This window comes from Passer domesticus, chromosome 19 (assembly GCF_036417665.1).
Source record: "Passer domesticus isolate bPasDom1 chromosome 19, bPasDom1.hap1, whole genome shotgun sequence".
In the NCBI taxonomy this organism is placed as follows: Eukaryota; Metazoa; Chordata; class Aves; order Passeriformes; family Passeridae; genus Passer; species Passer domesticus.
In genome coordinates this window covers 7,960,161-7,980,775 of record NC_087492.1, presented here as the reverse complement: position 1 = coordinate 7,980,775, position 20,615 = coordinate 7,960,161, and the positions used below count along the sequence as shown (strand labels likewise).

At 46.8% G+C, this 20,615-nt stretch overlaps 2 protein-coding genes and 1 long non-coding RNA gene across 4 annotated transcripts in view; 2 read left to right on the top strand and 1 right to left on the bottom strand.

Moving 5' to 3' along the window:
- Positions 1-276: 276 nt before the first annotated feature.
- On the bottom strand, positions 277-11,760 carry EIF4H (eukaryotic translation initiation factor 4H). Of its 2 annotated transcripts, XM_064394207.1 has the most exons (7): positions 11,603-11,760; positions 6,203-6,384; positions 5,231-5,295; positions 5,018-5,117; positions 4,292-4,357; positions 2,268-2,426; positions 277-2,146 (listed from the first exon to the last, which is right to left on the bottom strand). In XM_064394207.1, exons 1-7 carry the CDS (start codon positions 11,659-11,661, stop codon positions 2,010-2,012), a joined length of 768 nt encoding a protein of 255 aa, XP_064250277.1. In that variant the 5' UTR covers positions 11,662-11,760; the 3' UTR covers positions 277-2,009. The 2 variants fall into 2 exon arrangements, with proteins under 2 accessions (XP_064250277.1, XP_064250279.1); XM_064394209.1 differs by lacking the exon at positions 4,292-4,357 and having other exon boundaries at positions 11,603-11,759.
- Positions 11,761-11,850: 90 nt separating this feature from the next.
- On the top strand, positions 11,851-12,806 carry LOC135283429 (uncharacterized). The gene is made up of 2 exons (XR_010349200.1): positions 11,851-11,990; positions 12,698-12,806. It is a non-coding gene; the product is annotated as an uncharacterized LOC135283429 (long non-coding RNA).
- A 1,055-nt stretch (positions 12,807-13,861) lies between these two features.
- MYBBP1A (MYB binding protein 1a) overlaps positions 13,862-20,615 on the top strand; it is a 54,161-nt gene continuing 47,407 nt past the window's right edge. Inside the window, exons 1-10 of the mRNA XM_064395022.1 lie at positions 13,862-14,088; positions 14,269-14,364; positions 15,181-15,264; positions 15,652-15,726; positions 16,135-16,242; positions 17,082-17,272; positions 17,562-17,729; positions 17,904-18,021; positions 19,324-19,613; positions 20,261-20,368. Of these exons, the coding sequence (XP_064251092.1) occupies positions 13,900-14,088; positions 14,269-14,364; positions 15,181-15,264; positions 15,652-15,726; positions 16,135-16,242; positions 17,082-17,272; positions 17,562-17,729; positions 17,904-18,021; positions 19,324-19,613; positions 20,261-20,368 (1,427 nt within the window). The 5' untranslated portion in view covers positions 13,862-13,899. The remainder of the gene's footprint in view (positions 14,089-14,268; positions 14,365-15,180; positions 15,265-15,651; positions 15,727-16,134; positions 16,243-17,081; positions 17,273-17,561; positions 17,730-17,903; positions 18,022-19,323; positions 19,614-20,260; positions 20,369-20,615) is intronic.

Here is a 20,615-nt window from a genome sequence, read left to right as displayed (position 1 = left end):
ATCAGCTGCTCCACCTGCAAGCTGCAGGAATTCCAAATCCCACCTGGCAGCCTTAGCAGTGCACTCAAGTGACACTGAAGTCACAGGACAAAGAAGTTTGGCTCATTTTCACACATAATTTTTACTTCACTGTTCCAGCACTCTTTAGATTAGATTTCCTCCCCTTTATCTTTTCCTCTTCCCCCCCTTTAGTATCAGAATGAGACAAATTAACACAATATTTGAAAACTGAGGGGGGGAAAAACATGGTAGACTCAAATAAAGACCAATGTTAAATATTACTTAATGTTTTCTTTTATTTAAAAGATCATTCACAAAATACCATATCCATAAATTTATTTTGTTATGAAGCAGAATGTGCTAAGTGTTTGGAATTCCTTTTTTTTTTTCCTTTGTTTTTACATTTAAAAGTCACCTGTCTTGACTAGAAGTGAGTTTTTTTATATGGGAATTTGTTCTTAAAATCTTTTCCACATTGAAGATGTAAATAGGTCAATTATTGGTTTGGAATACAACCACACAAATGCATGTCTGTCTTAAATTAAGTATTAGTGTTAGACAAATGGTTCTTATCTCAGAAGCAGATTAAGTGAAAGGCAGAAAGAAGGAAAGAGTAGTTCTGTAAATTGCTGGGACTCTGACTTACAAAGGGAACCTTAGGGAAGAAATTCATCACTAGCAGTGGTGCTGGTAGTGGGGCAGCCGTGCTTCCAACCTCCTCTTGCAAGAACTCTGGGGTGCTGGCTGGTTTAGCTGAAGGCTCTCAGCACTGGCAAAAGGGGCCCAAGCTTTTCCCATACACTGGACATGTCCAAACTTCAGTGTGGTAGATCCAGGTTTTGGTGTTCAAAATTAATGATTTCTACTTTTGCTTCAGCCTCCCCTCCCTCCTCCCACACAACACTGACAAGAAACATTTCAAGGGAAGAGAGGTGTAGTAACAAGAGATGCTTTTTACCCAAACTTCTACATGAGAATCTATAGCAGAAAGATTACTAATCTGCCCATTTTCAAGGTATTCTGAAAGCTGAGGTCCTAAAACTGTACCCCACTGGGCAAAGAAATACAGGGGATAGTGACGATCAAATACTGCATGGCAAAGTATACACTCCTTCAACAAAAATAAAAAAGTCAATTTTATTTGTAGAAACTTCATTTAAAAATTTAGCAAACATGTAAAACCCAAAAAAGTAAGCAGAAAGAGCCAGTGAGCAGTTGTGCTCAAACAGGCATGGCTTTGCAGCACTAACCTTGAGCTCAGAGTTGTAGTAGCATCATACCATTTGGAAGTCAAGAGCCAGCAGGAAGAGGCTGCTGGCAGAGGCTTTATCCATACTGATTCCACCAGCTATTCACCAGGCTTGCCAGGCAAGGCATCCATAAAATTGATCCTTCCTGGCAACCCATGTGAAAGGGCAGCTGCCCCCCTTACTTTAGTAAGGGGCTCTGCTGTGAACAGTGACTATCACCAAATGTCATAAATGGTATTTCACTACTTGGTTAGAACTGTAAATTTCTGTTCAACTCATCTGGACTCTTCAGTTTTCCTCTTCAGAGCCACAGCAATACAGAACGAGACATGCAAGTCAGAAGAGGAACACTGAGGAAGTAAAAGGAAACAATACAGGGAAATAACTAAGTCTAACCTGTGCTTCTAAAGTAAAACAAACCCAGAAAGGAAGAAGTGAAGCAGCACCTTTGTCCAGAGACCTCCACACTCGTGGAAGCAGCCACACTGCCTTATCTACTGGCAACTGTGCTGCTTGGAAGGAAACAGAAGAGGGAAACTCAGCACAAAGCAGGCACTAGATACAGCAAAGCCAAGAACGTACTAAAAACCACTTGTTAACAGCTGACATGCATTCACAAGCTCTGTGTTTTCGGTTTCAAAGAGGACAAATACCAGATGGCAGGAATGGTAAACTGCAGGGTTGACATTCCAGCAGAGCTAGTCACTCTGTACTGTCTTGCTTTTTCTCCCGCCTCCCCATTCCCTCTCAACCCCAAACTCAGTCGTGTTCTTTTACTACTTCCTCCCGGGGCTTGGCTCCTCCAAAGATCGCAGAGTTTGGATTGGCTACTTGGTTGAGGGGAGTATCGACTGTTCGAGGTTTGAGCTGGAGTCGGGGTCGCTGTGCTCTTTCCTCTGAAAGGAAAAACATTCCACTGGTGAGATCTGCCTGGGAAGGGCAGGAGCTTTAACCTGACAGCGAAACCAGGGGTCTCCTTTGCAGAGGAAGAGCAAACCACACACAGGAGGAGTTTACCTTCTGTTGGCTCTCTGAAGTCCATGGAAGAGCCACGGAGGGGAGGCCCATCTCTGAAGCGACCGGTGCCACCACTTCCCATGGAGGCACCTGGTGGCCGCCGGTCTCCAGGGCGGGTTCCTCTGCCCCGACCTCCCAAGAAGTCATCATCTTTGAATCCTGAAGATGGAAGACAGTGAATTTAAAGAGCATCTTTTGCAATGTATTTCATCTAGATTTATCTGGAAAACCTTGCTAGTCACCGCTGTCAGTCCGAGGTGGTGCACTGAGAGCCTTTGTCTGCAGACAGATTGTTTCACAGAGCTCTAGCACCTTCTGGAGGAGTTGTTCAGGTTCCATCTGAAACCACATATACTATGCCAAGTTCAGAAATGCTTTATCCACTTACAGGCTTATTGGAGTGCTGGAGAGTGGGTCAAGTGAGTTTAAAATATGAACCTTGGCTGAAATTTGAGTTTAACATCATTAGCTGAGTTGAGAGACAGCACTACAGAGTAGTACTCAGACAGTACTCAGAGTACTTCCATAGCCAGATCATCACACTGGCTACAGCCTTAGCATGAAATCTGCAGGAGCAAATTGGAAAACAGCTGGGGAGTAGTGAAATACAATTATAAAACAGAGTAAAACCCCAGGACTGTTTAGCTGTACTATAAACTGACCAGGCATTTACTAAATTAATTAAAGGGTTGGGGGAGGGAAAAAAAAAAAATCAGACTTTAAACTGACTGCATTTCTTCAGTTTATGTATCACCAAAAAAAAGGTAAATAAAAAAAAAGTAAATCAAGAAGTATCTGTCACTGACCAGAGTTCCAGTCTGTACCAGTGACAACCCTTCAGTATCTCTCCAAGCCCCCACTGCCTGCATTTCAGTGGGAGGAGGATACTTCAGGCTATCAGCATACAGAAAGGGAATACACTCAAATTTTCAGAAGCTGCCTGGAAGAGAAAGTTGTTTGGTTCCCAACTGAGATCTTTCCACTTCAGTATTTGGCAGGGTTGCAGAGCTGTCCCTTACTTACTTCAGTGCCAAACAAGCCATCTTTAAAGACTTGATCTAGAGCAAAGCTGCACAACCTGAGAAGAAAAGCTTCCGTAGCAAAGGCTGAAATGCTAAACTTCTGGCTCACAAATCACTCATCCAGCATTTAACAGGCTGAAATGCATCCACATTTGGAGAAGCTGCCAAAGAAGGTATGAAGCTGTGACACAGAATGCTTAGCTCCAAAGGCAGGTTAAGCGCAGCACTGCAGCAAGCTCCTGTCTCCAGCACCATGCTCCAATCCGTGCTGGGGGCAAGGACACACCTGGCCTCTCCTGCATCCTTCATTCCACTCACGCAGAGACCAGACATTGCAACGTCGTACTTGCCAACATCTCTCCATCAGAAAATGGACCAAACCCATGAGTTCAGAGGACAAAAGCAATTGTGTTAATACTGCCCTGCATTCTAATAGCTGGAACTGACTGGAAGCTAAGAGCAAACCCAGTGGCTCTGTCACTGCCTTCCACTCAGCAAGCTCAGTCACTTGCTGCAGCTGCATTACCAAAGCAGGGCTGAAAGTTTAGGAACGTTTTGCATTTACAAGTGCTTTGGTACACTAATCTGACTGTGGAGAATTCAGTTACTCCAGGGACACACATATAATGACATCACATCTCCTTGAGAAGATGAAAGCCTCTGCTCTGACAGAGTATCAGCCTTCCTACATGATCTGTCTGTTTCTGCTACTATTCAGAAATTTACTTAGTTGTATGCTTGAGAAATGCTTAAAACAGTCACCCATGGGCTACATCTGGACAAGAATTCTGTCATTTATGGTTGTTTCATAGAATTTTCTACTGAGACAATTTCCTCTCATGGAAATGGAAGATTTCCCATGAGGAATCCCATCACAGCTGCAGGATATCCAAAGTTGGTACATACAGTAGATTCAATCTAACCAGTAATGGTGACAAATGAAAATGAGAACATTTCAGTGCCTTTTAGGCTTCCTATCTGTATAAGCATTAATACTGATACCAGAATTGAAGTCATCTCTGGAATCCCATCCACCTCCTCTGGATTCTCTGGAACCTCCTCCCATTCCTAGGAAAAAAGCCACAATTGTGTTCAAGTGTGAAGCTGTGGGAAAGACTGAGCAAGGGAATACCAAACCAATGTTTCAGTCCTTCAATATTCAAAGTCATGCTGCTGGAAAATCCTTTTCTTTTGGTACAACCAAGTTCCATTGCACAGGAACAAACAGCCAGTTTAAGTTAACCAACAATAAGTGGCCAGAAAAGTTTCTTTAGTACACATTCAATGGAAACCTCTGGGTTCAACCAACCTTCAACTACAGGCAAGAATGTTTTTACACTGGAACAAGAGACATACTCCAAAATTAGCACTTGTCTACATGTGCTTACTCACTTTTCATACATCATCATAAAATAGTAGCAGATCAGACTGTTGGGCTTATGATTGTCCTCTGCAAGACACAACACATCAGTAGGGGTATTGGTCTCACTTCCTGGGTTAGGAGTGACAACACATCCAGCCTTTGGACACAAAGCACAGCTAAATTTCAGACACCTCAGGAGCGGCAGCAGCAGCTAGTTAGAAACACGTACATATTTACATACAAAATTTCACCCTTCAATATCAGCTCCATGTTCACTTGCATGCCTTGTCTTAGCATTAGTCAGCACCAGAAGCCATAACTATGACCATCATACTTAAGAAGCTACTTAGAAAAATAGAAGTCACCTCTGTCATCAGGCCCGCCGCCTTTTCTGAAGCCAAAGCCACCTTTATCCTGTTTCCTGCCTTCTGCTATGTCCACTCGGAGTGACCGGTCACCCAAGAGCTGTTAAATCAAGGGAGAATCTGCTCAGGATGGATCAAAAGGGCTGCCAAAGAGTTTGAGATGTATGCTTGTTCTTGTTTTTGATCTCACAAATGAACTGCAAACGTACTTACCGCACCATCGTATGTAAGAGCTTCCTTGAGTGACTCCACCTCATCGAACTCTACGTAACAAAATCCTGTAAGAAACAAATCTCAAGTTAATAGCACTTTAAAAGGCCTTTCAAGAGGCTATCCTCCTGCATGCCTGCTAATATTAAACATGAGTTGGGATGTGCACATACAAGATGCACATGGCTTAGAAAACAATCATCACCAACAATGAACACATTCACCTGCACCTGTTAATGATGGGGCAAATCCTGAAACAGAACTCTGGGCACTCTGAATGGCAAGAGCCTAATTCTTTTTTTCACAGAGTTCTCATTATAGATTAGCTCTCATCTATGCTTTCAGACAGTTATTCAGCTGAATATTGACACTTCATTCCTAGTTTTTAAACAAGAAATTGAAATAGTTATGTGGTCAGCAGTGTGATTTTGTATAATCACATCATTTAGTGTATGTACTCCTTTTCAAAGGCCCTCTGTTATCCAAGGTAAACCTTTTCCATTCCTTAAAGTAACTTACAAATACAGTCCATTTCCACCACACAATTCCCAGAGCAGTTGAATTTGCATCCTCTAAAACAACTGCCTGAATGGGTTATCTACTAGCTTTTTCTCTCTGTCTACTAAAAAAAGACAACAGCTGAAGCAATGAGAGTCTTCTGATGTAAAGGAATTACTTAATACTTAAGGTCATAGGATTTAAGTGGGTCAGCTCTGGTAGTATTCATATCAGACAAGGTTTGAGAAGCTTTTATGTCAGGGCAAATATTGACTCCTCATTCAGGTTACTCTGTATCTCAGGATGATGAAACAGTGACTCTCATTCAAATGATACACTTACACATATCAGTGAATAAGAAAACCTTCCTAAGTCAACATAAAAGCAGAATACCGTGTTTAGACTGAAATTCCCTTTTAAAGTGACTTTCTTTCCTACTAATTTTTCATCTACCACCAAAGAGCTCTGAACACTCACCTTTAAATTTGTCTGTTTCCTTGTCTCTGACTAGTCGTACGCTCCTTATGCTGAGATCCTTGAAAATGGCATCTATGTCTCCTTGGACAGTGTTGAAGGGCAGATTTCCCACATAAGCTGTGAAAGGGGGTTCTGTTGGCAGCTCTTTATTTCTGCGGGAACCAAGGCCACCACCACGAGACCTGTTGGGAAAAGCACAGTGCCTCTGGAGCTGCTCCCAGCACAGCCCTGCCCAGGTGCTGGGTGTAGCTGCAAGTCCATCTTCCCACAGCCTTGGTCAGTTTTTCTATCCTTTTGCTTGTATGTACCACCTGAACTGCTGGTCAATGCCTTTCCAGTATTACCTGATGCAGTACTTCAGTGGGAAACTGAATTCATTAATGAAGTGATGAATGAACTTTTTAACCCACAGTTCATTAAGGAAAGCAACATAAGGTTACCTCTGATGTCCCCTGCTCAAAAACATTACCTCTAAAAAACTCATCTTGGAATCAATTTTAAGAATAACTTATGGCAGTGAAGAAACACTTGTATGGCACAGGTTTGTCAGCTTATCTGGAAATTAAGCTGGATCCAATGCTTTTAACTAAAGAGCATATCATCAACACTCACTCCAGAATCACCCGAATTACCTCAGCAACTTAACTTACGAGAAACACCTTCCCCTAAGTCTGAAGCTGTGGCCATAATTGTTGGCTATCTGGACTGGAATGCTTTGAACTGAACACAAAATAAATTTAGTTGAACATGGTACTCTGAGGCAGAAGAAAATCACATGCTCTCTGGATGCTTACTTCTTTTGTCTTGTGAATTAGAGGTAAACTGGGTGGTCTTTTCCTGCATTGTCCCTCAGTACCAGTGAAACTCTTGGCACTGTGTGCTGAGGAATTAAATTGTACCAGATAAATTCTTTACTCTACTAATGTGACACATCTGTGTGAACTCCCTGCAGAGCCAAATCTTCAAAAGCCAACTTGGCATTTCTGTACAGAGAGCAAGGTATGTACAAGGCAACCTGAAGTCAAAGCTCCTACACTTGTAGACTAGAGGATGCCACTGGTTCCAACACCATTTGTCCCACATAAGCAATTTCTGACCTTTACTTGAAATATCTACTTACTACTCTGTCCATCTTCCCTTTATCACCTTCCTTCTACTGGGCTTTGCTTGTGTCTGCTCCCTGTACATTTAAAACCACGATGGAACACAAGCTGTACCAAAGCAGGATTTCCCAATCTGACACGGGCCAATTAAATAGCTGCAGAGTCCTTCCTAAATTCCAGAAGATCAAATAATTTTATAATTTCATTTTATTCTGGTTGGTTGCATGCAGTCAAAAAAGTCCATTGGGCCAGCAAGGTCCTTGACAGTATTTTTTTTCATTCAAGAATAAATATTTTACTACTAATGAATCAGATAGATTCCTTAACACTTCCTAGGTCAGCCTGTCATTTGTGCCTTATTTAGCAGCTCCATGCAAGAATCATTTGTCACCACCACTATCAACATGATGCTAAATCTACTTGAACCACAATCTACATATCTTTAATTAGCGTCCACCCAGGTTTGCATTTTAACATTTTTGACAATATTTCTCATCTGCTTTTGTCTCATTAACAAGTCAAAAACATACTGGAGAACTGAAGCTGTAATAGTTTTGAATTACTTGAAGGCTGAGTTTTAAGGAGGAACTCCAGGAAAGCTGATTTGCTACTCTAAATAATCCCATAACACACAGAATCAGTTCTGTGCCTTTGTCCTCATTTATCACTTACAGCATTAGGAACAGCTATTAACACACCAGCATCCAAAAAAGAAAATCTTCACGTTTAAATCCTCCAGGAACATGAGAGCTGAGTTTCAAAGGGGCATTCTCTCCTTGTATATATTCTCAGGACATTCCCTGAGCTGCCAGTCACCTAAAAATCCAGCCTGGAGTTGAGTCCACAGCCAACAAGGTGATCAGGACAGCTGCAAAGAGCACTCTGCCAAGCTGGGAATGAGAAGGGGAACAAGGGCTGGAACTACAACTTCCATCAGCACCCTCCACTCAGCTCCATTTCAGCCACTTCTAAGACCACACTCTCAATCCCCACAAGGATTTTCTGTGCTACAGACAAACTCCTTTCTACCACAGTGCACCAGAGCTTCATGGGCTGCATATGTAGAAATCCATGCCCTATTGTGCAATCCAGACTGATTTTAAAGCCAGAAAATTAGATATTCTTCTCCAATTTGATATTAAGGCTTTGTTTATCAAATATATAACTATACCTGTGGTATTTAGTTTCCATTTGAAGAACAGGAATGGTCAATAACTGAGTTTCAAACCAAGTTTCTTATAGAACTCAGGTATAGCAACAGAAAAAGAAACTGTTTCTGTACTTCCCTACATTTTTTCCAACACTGAAACAGTGAAATACAAGGGCTGACTTCAGTAACCAAACAATGAGATTGGAAGAAGATTCTCTCATTTGCAACAAAGTAGGACAAAAGTAAAAAAATAATTGAAAACACAACTGAACTAGGCAAGCAGAGTTCTGAATGAATATCTGCACTTCCCACTCCAAATTTCTGCTTAGACACAATTAAGTAATAATAATTATTATGTCATCTTACTGTGAGAATCTGAAAGACATGGCTTGATTTCCTTGTGAGCAAACCACAGCAGAATGCTGAAGAGGAAACCTTGCTTCTAACAACATCCCCACAACGAACTGAACTTTGGTGGGCTGAGTTAATTACTTTGGCCATATTGGGTAGAAAACAACTCAACTCCAATTTTAAAGCCACTCTTCTGCAAAGTTTAGTTAAGTTTCCAGAAAAGATCTGCCAGAAGTTCAAAATGAGGGCTACTTTGAAAGCCAGGATCTGAGTTAGCCTTTCCCTAGAGATCAAAGCTCAAGATTTGCCTTTGCACAGCACAGAGACAACAGCCTGCCCTGGGTCTGACATCAGAGCTGTCCTGGGGAGCACAGGCATTGGCAGGATGACAGTGCCAACCCTCCAGATCACAACACCAAACTCAAACCCAATTTATTCAAGCAACCCAGGACATGTCTGGAGACATCAGCAAAATGCCCACCCAAGGCTAAAAATGAGGAGATCCCTTTAAAGCTAGGTGGGTAAGGCAGAGGACCCAGGCTGCCAGAGCACAAGGACTAACCCCCCATTTTCACTGAGCTGGGCAGCACTTCAGCAGGTGAATCCTAACCTTTAGTAGGGTGCCCAGCAGTTCAAGCCACACCTAAATAAACAGCCTAGCAGCGAGTTAGGAGTGCTGAACACTCCCCTTCTCTCAACTCTGAGAAGCTCTACAGACAGTTTCAGTTTCAACTAGGCCTTGGTATACTTACCTACAGGTTTTCCTGTCAAATTTTGGCTCCAAAATACTTTCCAAAAAGCTCATCGTAAGCCTTTTGTAATTTGTGTCAGCATCACATTCTTCACCAGGAATAAAGTGACTTTTTTAAGTGACTTCATAATATATGATTCAGCTTTTAGTCAGTGCATCACTGAACATCTCAGGTGCAGCAAACCCCATCTCACCACACCACTCATATCTTGATGCTCTTCCACCATTACTGTGATGATTATGAGAGAGGCAGGTAACTTCCATATGTCAGAACCTGCTGGGCACTGATTTCCCATCTGCCACACTGAAATCCTGTGCTCACTCGTTATGAGCACCAAAGGTTATGCAAAGTGCAACTTCCACAAGAACTGCTACACCTCAGCTGAGGTTACACTGCTCCTGCAGTCCTAGAGCACCCAAAAATGAGCAGGAGCACTTCAAAGGAACATGGGATTCTTTAATCAGAGCCTTCAAGAACAGTCATGTTTTCACTACAGCTCAGATATGACAGGACTCCATACAATGTACACAGGGACTCAACTGTGAGTTAGCTATTAGTAACTTCATAGTTACAGTAAGTTAGACAGAAGTGTACACTGGACTCCAATATCAGTAGTATCTGATGTTTAGAACTGCAGGTAAATCAGAATAAGTACATTTTCTTATCTGTACAGACATCTACTAATTTGCAGGCTGCCTTCAGTTTAGCAAGCAAGGATCCACATCTTCCCTGACAGCAAATTTAAGTTCTCTCACAGGCACCTGAATCACATTTCACCTGGCATTTTATTCCCTCACAGAATATGCCCACACTGACTAGACACACTGTGCAGCAATATCTGAGTTTACAGTGAGTCAAGTATCCCTTCAGGCTGCTGGCATGGTTATTTTGTTACAGAATTTAAAAAAACAACAGAAATGCAAGTGGCTACATCATCTGTTTGCTCTGGGAGCTCTCCGAATTAGACACAAAGGGTATCAGTGCATGAAAATGAGCTTGAAAAGCTTAAAGTAGCAGAGTCCTTCCAAAGACAAAAAAAAACTTACTGCTGTTCTAAGTCCAGCAGCTCCTCCCTGCTGCCTAAAGAGCCTGAAACGAAACCCAGTTATTTATCTAAGAACAGAAAAGGACACGAACACACTTTTGATCAGGAAATACACCCTGGAAGATTAGATTATACAGCAACACACTTGGGAAGATTTGCTCACAAAGAAGTTTATTCCACAGGTTTATGCCTACTGCTTTATTTCAAAGAAACTTGTAACAGCACCAGCCTCCAAAAAACAAATCAATTGTTGGATTGCACCTTCCTAGCTTGATTTAACACAAACTTCTGATTACGAGTTATTGTCTCTGTAGCTCCTCCCCTAAACACTGTTCAGCAGGGAGCCGGAGACAAGCCCGATTGCCCAGATCAGGGATTTGCAGCCACACCGGAGCCCCGGATAACGCAGGAGCGCAGCTCCCGGCGGAGACACCACAAAGGCCTCGCCTTTCCTGCCGCCGCAGGCAGCACAGCGCTGCCCGCTCCCGGGGGCGCCTGGTCCCGCCGCACCGCGCTCCGGCCCGGCTCCAGTGCTTCGGAGACGCTCCCTCCGCCCAGCCCGGCCCCGCACCAGCTCCTCACGGCCTTCCTTGGCTCCGGCCCAGCACCTCCCTAAATCCCCCCTCCACTCGCCGCCGGGACGGCGGGAACAGCGACACCCTCACCCCCCCGCCCCCTCCCGAGCCGCCCGGCCTGGCCGCTGCGGCGCCGGCCGGAGCAGCGCGGGCACGGCCGGGACCCCGGGAGCGCAGCCCCCGCCCCGCCCACAAAGCGGGGCCGGCGCAAGGGCACCCCCGCCCCGCAGGAGGGGGGCAGAGCGAGCCCGGACAGTTCGCACGGGCAGCGCCCCCGGCCCGCAACCCCCGCCCGCCATCCCCGCGGAGCGCGGCCCGCCGGGCCCTGCGGCCGCGCCCCCGCCTCGCCCGGCCGGGGCCGCCGCCCCCCGCTGCCGTCCCAGCTGCGGGGGGAGCCCCGAGTGCTGCTCCCGGCCCCGCTTACCCGCGGCCGCCGCCGAAGCTGCTGTAGGCCCGGTCGTCGTAGGGATCGAAATCCGCCATCGCCGCCGCGGCCTCGTCCCCGTGCGAGCGTGACAGGACCGCGCCCGAGGACCCCGCAACGCTTATATACCGCGGCGCGCGGGCCGGGGCTGCCCCGCGCGCTGCCTGCCTCCAGCTCCCCGCCCCGGCGGGGCTGCCCGCGCCGCTGCCTGTCGGGAGGTGCGCGGCGCCGCTCGCTGCCCTCGGCTCCGGGCTGGGATCCGCGCGGGGATCCGGCCGGTGCCTGCCCTGCGATCCGCGCGGGATTTACCGCTGCTCCGCCCGGGCTCTGCTCCCGATCTGCCCGGAATGTGCCCGGTGTCTGTGGGGGATCCCCGGGGATGTGCCCGGTGAGCGCTGGCCGCTCCGGTTCTCGTACGGGGCCAGCCCGCGGCTCTCGCTCCCCGAGCGTGCCGCTGTCGCTGCGGGCAGGGATCGCACAGCTCATGGATCCTGCTCCGGGTGTCACAGTCATCCGCAGTGATCACAGGGATGGATCCTGCCCCCGGGTCATTCCCTGCGCTCCCGTGGGTGTCTGGCAGCCGCACGCAGCGTTCACAGGCCTGCTGGAGGATAGTGCTGGATTTTAATGCAAATTATCACAACGGGCCGTACCCGAGAGCTTCACAGTGTCCTTAAAATTACCATTTCTAGCAGCTGGTTTGTGTCCTTTTGCCAGGCCATAATTTGACGTTTTCTAATAAAACACACCACAGATTCTCATACGATCGCCAGCTATGCCTCTTGTCCCCGGCCCTGCGCTGCCGATCCCGGCTCACCCCGCAGGCCTTGCCCCTCTGTCCCGGTCCAGCCCAGCCGGGGCAGGATCCAGCCTGGATCCCGGACCGCAGCCTCCCTCCAGAGACGCGAACCCCGTGAGGGAAGCCCGGGAACCCTTGGGGCAGAGAAGGACGAATGAGTCCTGCGGAGGAGCAGGGCTGGGGGCCAGGGAGGGAGCATGGTGCTGAGGGGAGCGGGGCTGTTGTAAAATGTGGAATAAGTCAAGATTATCTTAAGTAGTAATGTTCTTTAATGTAAGATCTTTTCATACTTTCAGCAAGAAAGGAGATCCGACCGTGGGGCAGGCAGCAGTCAGCATCCCTTACTCAAGGAGATCCTGGAAATAATGAGCATTAAGATGTAATAAATTTGGATTTTGGTCCGAATATCTGTATATACTTTGCTAACTTAGTAGGAGGCTCAAGGTCCATGTATCCCATAGCTGATCTATGTTCATTATAATTCTAAAGACCCTGGGAAGACCCTTCCCCTCAAGATGTGTAGAAGTTACCTGAGGTTATACAACTTGTAAATTGCTAATCAATCCCGATATATGGGCAGTACTTGATAAATTAGTAATCTGAACTTCTGAGTATAAATAATGGTGTGAAAAGCCCAGTGGGGTGTTCTGGATTTGTGGAACACCACCGAGCACCGCGGCTCGCGCAAATCTGAAATAATCCATCAGTGTGTCCGTAAAGTGTGTCACGATTGGCTTGCGGCACACCGGGAAAGCAATCCGAATTTGTGGGATGAGGGGTTGAGGGAGCGAGGTGGGAAGGGCGGCCATGAGGGGAACGGCGCCTGAGGGGACACGGGGGGACGAGAGGAGCGGGAGGCGCTGGGGGAGCGGGGCTGAAGGGCCGGGAGCAGCTGAGGAAAGCAGGGCTGAACGGCCATGAGGCGCTGAGGGGAGCGGGCTGAAGGGCCGGGAGGAGCTGAGGGGAACGGGGCTGAAGGGTCGTCAGGCGCTGAGGGGAGCGGGGCTGAAGGGTCGTCAGGCGCTGAGGGGAGCGGGGCTGAAGAGTCATGGGGCGCTGAGAGAGCGGGGCTGAACGGCCATGAGGTGCTGAGGGGAGCGAGCTGAAGGGCCGGGAGGCGCTGAGAGGAGCGGGGCTGAACGGCCATGGGGCACTGAGGGGAGCGGGGCTGAAAGGCCGGGAGCAGCTGAGGAAAGCAGGGCTGAACGGCCATGAGCGCTGAGAGAGCGGGGCTGAAGGGTCGTCAGGTGCTGAGGGGAACGGGGCTGAAGGGCCATGGGGCTCTGAGGGGAGCGGGGCTGAACGTCCATGAGGCGCTGAGGGGAGCGGGCTGAAGGGCCGAGAGGAGCTGAGGCAGGCCATAACGGGAGCGGGACCGAGGTACCGGGGGCACGGAGGAGAGCGGCTCACATGGCGGCCGAGCCCGTCCCGCGGCGGCCGCGCTGCCCCGGAAGAGGCGGAGCGGGCGGGCGGCCCCACGTGCGGCGGCGGTGGCGGCATGGCGGGGATGGAGCAGATGCAGCAGATGGAGCCGCGGGCCGGCGGCGCGGCGGTGACCGACCCCCGCGGGGTGCTGCGGCAGGGCCGCGCCTTCCTCGACTTCTTCTGGGACATCGCTAAGCCGGAGCAGGAGGTGCGGCTGGCGGCCACCGAGAGCCTCCTGCGGCACCTGCGGGAGGGCAAGAAGGTGAGGCGGGGGCCGGAGGGGCGGTGGGTGCGGGCGGGCAGTGCCGCATCGCACGGCTCATCGCTCCGCTCCCGCTTGGAGCGCGGCAGCGCGGACGGGGCACGGGCCGGGCGCGGGGGTCTGGCGGCCGGGCCGCGCTCGGAGCAGCCCGGACACCGCCCAGCTCGGTCTCTCTTGCAGGATGATGAGCTCAAGTACACCCTGAAGCGGCTGGTGGAAGGACTGGGAGCCACCCGCGAGGCCGCCCGCCCTGGCTTCAGCTTGGCCTTGGCGCAGGTCAGTGTTTCCCAGCGCGGGTCAGAACCCTCGGCAACCTCTGTCCATGCTTGGGGTCACTTTTGCTGTCTGTGCAAGTCTAGAGGACTCCCTTCTGTGCTCATGAGAGGGAAGGCTCTCACAGTAACCGTAGTTTCAAATGGTACTAGTCTGCTTTAGAAACTTACAAAGTTACGAACTATACCAATATCACATTCATACTACAGAATTCAGTCCTGCTTGAAGGACCATCCTTGATTTACAAATTTTGACCAAGTTTTCAATTATTCTCTGTTTAGTACTATTACTGCTTCTTAAAACTGTCTTGCTCTTGGTCTTGCTTGGTTGATGTGGGATATGTGCCCTTCCTCTAAACCAGGTTGCTCCAAGTCCCATCCAGCCTTGCCTTGAACGTTTCCAGGGATGGGGCAGCCACAGCTTCTCTGGGCAGCCTGTGCCAGAGCCTCACTGCCCTGACAGGGAATGATTTCTTCCTCATATCTAACCTAAATTGACCTTCTGTCAATGTGAAGTCGTTCCTCCTTGTCCTGGCACTCTGGGACTCCAGAGTCCCTCTGCAGCTCTCTTGGAGCCTCTTTAGGCACTGGAAGAAGCTCTGAGCCCTCCCTGGAGCCTTCTCCAAGCATCACAACCCCAGCTCTCCCAGCCTGCTTCCTGTTCTGCACATCTTTACTGATCTGGTTGTCTTTATTCTGTCCTGATAAAGCAGCACATCTGCTGCTGTGCTGAACAACTCTTCAGCTCTATTTTAGCTTAACCCAAGATAATGTCATGAAATGGAAGAGCTGCAAACAGCTACTCCATCTCTCTCCTCAGGTTTTGCAGGCTTTTGAGGAAATTCCGCTGTGCAGCATTTTGGAACAGATAAAAGAAAAACACAATCTGGAAAAAGTGAAAAAAGTAAGTAAGCTCATGGCAACATTTGCCAATGGCTACTTTAATTGTTCTCTATTCTTTGAAGTCTTGGTGTATAGTGTAGTTATGGGGTTCATGTTAAAGCAAGTGACTATAATAACATAGCAAATATTTCTAGAAGTCGGAAGTTGATGACATTGTCATCTGGCCCTGTTTTAGGTGAGATTTGTCAGTGTGATGAAGAGGTACTCTAGGACAGTTCTTAACCATTGTGCAGGAGGTTGCTTTTCAGTATGTTCTCTTCCCATGGTGGGGTGTTCAAGGCTGGATTTTCCTGCCATCTTGCTCCACTGATTGTGTAGCTGCATGTGAGCTCTAGCCTCTCAGGAAAGTAGATTTTTACCTATTTTCTTCTTTTTTTTTTCCTTTCAGAAACTTGTGAGAAATGCTGCTTTTGGGAACTTTTTTGGAGTGATGGCTCTGTTCCAGTCTGGACGGCTTGTGAAGGTAACACTGCTGTCAGGTGTGTCAGTGGCTTCTGCTGTGGAAGGAGGATTGACAGAAAGGCTGGGTCACTGGGTAATCAATGCAGTGCCACTTGAAGCATCAAGTTCAGTTTGTTTCTGTTGTGCCATCCAAGGATTCTTTGTGCCTTTTTAATGTCTGTTCCTGAGGAGAATGTAGGAACTGTGTCAGATAGTACAGGAAGCTCCTACCTCTCCTGGAAGGAAGGGATCTGTTGTCATATCCAGCTGGAAAACATGATTTTGGAAAAAGCTGAGTGACCAATCAAGAAACAACTGCGTGTTTCTTATTACAAGTAGCCATAAACATCTAAAGAGTGGATTATTACCTGAGCCTTCAGCTTGATTTCTGATACGTGTCCTGTGGTTTTGGCTTATCTTTCCTTTGTAGGACCGGAAGGCTCTGCTGGAGAGCATCCAGCTCCTCCAGCAGCTGACAAATCACCAAACACACCTCAGAGATCTCCCACGCAAAACCCTCATTGACATCACCTCTGAGGTACAGGCACAGCGTGTGGGCTTGGGGCCTGTGGGGCAGGAGCAAGAGAGGGCTTGGCTTTGGGTCAGATTGTCCTTTAGTTTGTTCATAGCTGGAAGTTACAGAGGGGTGGAAGAGTGAGTGTAAACTGTGGCAGCTGTCCCTGTATTGCCTGTGGGCAGATGCTTGTGTTCTGGGAAGATGCTTGTGGGAAGATGCTTGTGCATCTTGTTTAGCTTGGTTTGACTTCATTGTGGACAATTCCTGTTGTTTTCCATTTCACTTGCTTGGGTTATGTATTAGACCATGTGCTCCTTTGGAGAGATGTATGCTGAAAACTCTGAACAGCAAACCACCTTTTTTATGCAGCAAACCTGGGCCTAAAGTTGAATTTTGGGGTGTTGGGGATGAAATTATATAGGGACAAGGAGTAAAGAGCTCTGAGGATGTAGTAAAAAAAAAGAGTTTATTTCCTTTTTTTAAGTGGATATTATTTGTAGACATGAAGACTAGCTGTGGTAAATAAAGAGTTCCCTTGTCCTTGGTTGCTCGGCTGTACAGGCAGAGCAGTCAGACAGCAAGAGAACAATTGCAGCTGGAGTCAGTTGACCAGAATTGCTGTCTGATGACAGCAGTGTCCTGCTCCCCATGGTTAGCACCTGGGACTGTCTGGCAGTCATAGACACATCCATTATTTATTTTTCACTGTGTCACCAAAGACTATTTCTAGAGTTTCCAGAACACTGCAAGCTTTTAGTAAAATGTCCTCCAATGCAGATACTTTAATGTGATTACTTCACTGCAAGTTTGTAAAATGCCTCAGATATTTCTCATATGCTCTCACCCTCGTTCCTGTCTAGGTACCTGAAGCTGTGTTTGAGGAGGTCCTGTTTGACATCTTGCAAGGTGACCTCTCTTCAGCCTTCACATCTCCAGAGAACCTGCACCTTTTGCTTGTGGGAATGCAGAAATTCCCTGGTGTTCTGAAACCTAAAAAGCTGAAGAAGCTGTTTGGCTCACCTACTGTTGTAAATGAGGAAAATGTTTCCAGGTAAGTTCTTAAATAAGGAGGTTTAAATGAACATTATTTTCGTCTTGGCTAGCAGTGAGAGAAATGTGGCTGTGATTCTGATTCCTGCTTGTATTTGCCACTGCAGGTGCTGCTAAGAGTTAGGTGTTAATTGTTATGCAAATTCCCAAGTTATAGTTGTGACATTTCTCCCACGGGGCTCAGCCTGCAGTTCTTGGGAAATGTTCTGTGTCTTTCAGCAGGATGAATTTGGCCTTCAACAATTCCCTTTCAGGTCATATCTCTTACATTATTTTATTTCTTCTTCTAGACTTGTAGAGCTATTGAAAAGTGCTGCCAAGTCGGAGAAGGAAGACAAGAAATTGCCCAGTGTAGTGTTTGATTTGCTACAAGTTGCACTGAAGGAAGGTGCCTTTGAACTGTTCTGGAATGAAGTTGTGGAGAACGGGCTATTGAAGGAGAAATCAGCACCTGTGAGGTTTGTTTCAACATCCACTGTTGGTGGTTTCCCATGTTATCCTTCTGTTTCTTGACCCAAAGGTTTTGACTTCCATCTCCCTGCACGCTCCTGTACCCTGCCCCAGCACTTCCTCTGTGTCTCAGCCCTGTGTGTGGATTTACTGCTGAGGGAATGTTCTTTGTTCCCACTCAGTTCCATGTGCTACCGGTTGCTGGGCAGTGCTCTCCCCTTGCTGTCCCTGGAGCAGCTGCAGGTGGTTCTCAAAGGGAAGGTGATGCTGCACTATGGAGAACACATGGTAGCAACTCAGGTAGGTCTTTGAACAAGCTAAAGGCCATGTCTTGAGCACGAAGAAGTCTCTGCCCCACTTCTAGTTTCAAATAATCTTGTATAAAAAAAGTTTATGTAATATTAGACATTGAACTCTTACTAAAAGCAAGGTTGTGGTATGACCACTGGTTGCAGTAGACTGAGTATAGCCTATGTTTGATTGTCATTGCCTATTTTTAGGGTATGGAAACTGTTCAGCACTGTCTCACCTGCTTTCATTGCTACTGCCAGGAAAGCTCTAATGAGGGGAGACGCAGAGGAAGGGCAGCCCTCAGCAAACTGACAGTGTCATGTGTTGTCCTTTAACTGTCCCTTTGCTTTTGTGTGTCCAGAAGCTCCTTTTTGTTTATCATTGTGCTGGGTGTCGCATGAACATTGGAAGGCACAGGCAAAAAGGGACAACTCGTGCTTTTGTTTGTTAGTGCTTGTTTCAGTAAGCACATCTGAGGTTTTATTTGGAAGTGGATTTTGGAGCTCCTCTTCCTCTTTCCCTATTGGGAAGCCAGCAAACAACACGAGCCTGCAGTAAACAGAGGAAAAGCAAAAGGGGATACTGATAGAACTAGTTTTAGCTTGGGTTTTTGTGGTAACACAATCCCAAACCTCCTCACATGTGCCCAGAATAGTTGTTGTCTCTTGAGAGAGATAGGTCTGTGTGATCTTTCTGTTCTTTTATCAGAGCAGCCATTGGTGTGTGGGTTTGCTCTGCAGATACTGCATACCATGGTGCCTCCCTACATGGACCAGCTTCCTCCAGGATTTATTCACTGGCTTAGTAGTTTTCCTATTTCTTACTTTTTGTGCTTGTTGCACAGTAAATTAGGCTGTGATCTTCCATGTGCTTCAAAATTTTTTTATTTGGTTCCTGTTTGCAATGTACAAATCCCCTGAAAACAATGAGACTAAATGGAAGAAGCTCCTGATATTGTTGATGATGAGAGAGTAATGATGAAAAGATCTTTGTTTGAATTTGGTTCTGGTTTGGGGGTTTGTCTTGTTTCTTGACATAGGTTGTTTCTAGAAGTAAATGCTGTTACCTTGTAGTTCCTTATGGGATTCTGGTGATTGTTGGAGATGGAGCTAGACAAAGCTGGAGTCTGTTATTTACTGGCAGTTATCTTCCTGATTCCACTTTTTTAATCAACAATAGAGTAAATAAACATGATTCACTTGAGAGGTCCCTTCCAACCCAGGCCATTCTCTGATTCTCTGATTTTTATTTACAGAGCCATTCAGTCTGTGTGTGAAGTTCCTGACCTGCTTCTTTGACCATGTTTTTCAGTCTCCCCAGGGATTTAAGTTTGCTGCAGAAATGGAGGGATATATTGATACATTTCTGAGTGGCTGCGATGACCCAGAGAGGCAACTGGCTGTGATGATGGGCTTCTCAACCCTTACCAATCAAGGCAGGCCAGTGTTGTTGAGTGCTTCCAGGGTAGTCAGACACTTGCAGGCAGTGGCCTTGCAAAAATACATCTGCTGGCTCAAAGACATGTTCCTCAGGCCAGACTTGGACTGTTGTTTGGACTTCTCAAGTAACCGGCAGAAACAGAACCGGCAGAACGCTGACATGTGAGTATGTGGGTATTGCACCTTCCTCTCAACATTTGCTGGTTCCCTTGCCATGAGTTGACAATTGTTTATTTCCTCTGTCTCAGAAAGTTTAGCCCCAGAATTTGACTCTTTCGCTGGGATAAAATTCAATTCTGCAAATTGTGCAAGCATATTGAGATCCAGCCAGCCTGCCCAAAGCAAACTGCATCACCAAAAGAGCCTTTTCTCTTCTTTTTCTAGTCCTGACAGTTGCTTTGGAGAATATGTCTGGTGGTTTCCTCTTTCACTACAGCTTCTCAGGTCTTTGTAGGAATTGTGCCTCTCTTTTACCTGTGTGTTAGACATGCTGGCATTCAGGCCAGGTTATGTGTTACCTGGCACCTATAAACCTCACTCTACTGACTGCTGCAATTCTTGGAAGTGCTTTTTGCTCATCTGCAGACTCTCTGTGGGGTAAATAGGTCGCCTTTTGCATAGTAAAAAGCAAACTTGAGAAGATTGTATGTCTTCTTTCTTACCTATTACTTTGTTACTACATAACTCTGCCAGTTTTAGTGTAAAGCCTCTAAATATCTGAAAGTCACTTCTTGATGCAGTGGATTGTGCAGTGTATTTATGTTGGGTTAGTTTTAAGCTGCTGATTGTGCCCTCCTTCTTATTCAAAGAGCACAACAGAAGGTTGCTCGATTGAGAAGATGGATCATCCACCGGCTGGTTAACATCACTGAAAGTGCCACCAGAAAAGAGGAGAGCCTTGTGATGGACATTGCCAGGTGAGACTGATGTGAAGACACACGTGCTTGGGATAATTCTTTGTAGCTCAACAGCAGTATTCCGGATAAGTTGTCCCCATGACACTAGGCAAATCCAGTAGTGAAAATGCTTAATAACAAATCATTTAGGAGACTAGGTTTTGTTTTCAAAATACCTTCTGCATCTTCTGCATGATTGGGTTAACCTGTGTCATAAGTAGTTGGCACTTAAAATCACATCAGTCCCATTTATTTTCAATAAATTTTC

Excerpts from the sequence above, each read along its gene's own strand:
- EIF4H (XM_064394207.1), bottom strand. The coding sequence starts at position 11,661 with ATGGCGGATTTCGATCCCTACGACGACCGGGCCTACAGCAGCTTCGGC. Across the intron at positions 4,358-5,017 it reads CGGCGGGCCTGATGACAGAG|GAATGGGAGGAGGTTCCAGA; the intron begins GTGACTTCTATT and ends CTTTTTTCCTAG. Across the intron at positions 2,427-4,291 it reads CAGAGATGACTTCAATTCTG|GATTCAAAGATGATGACTTC; the intron begins GTATCAGTATTA and ends TTCCATCTTCAG.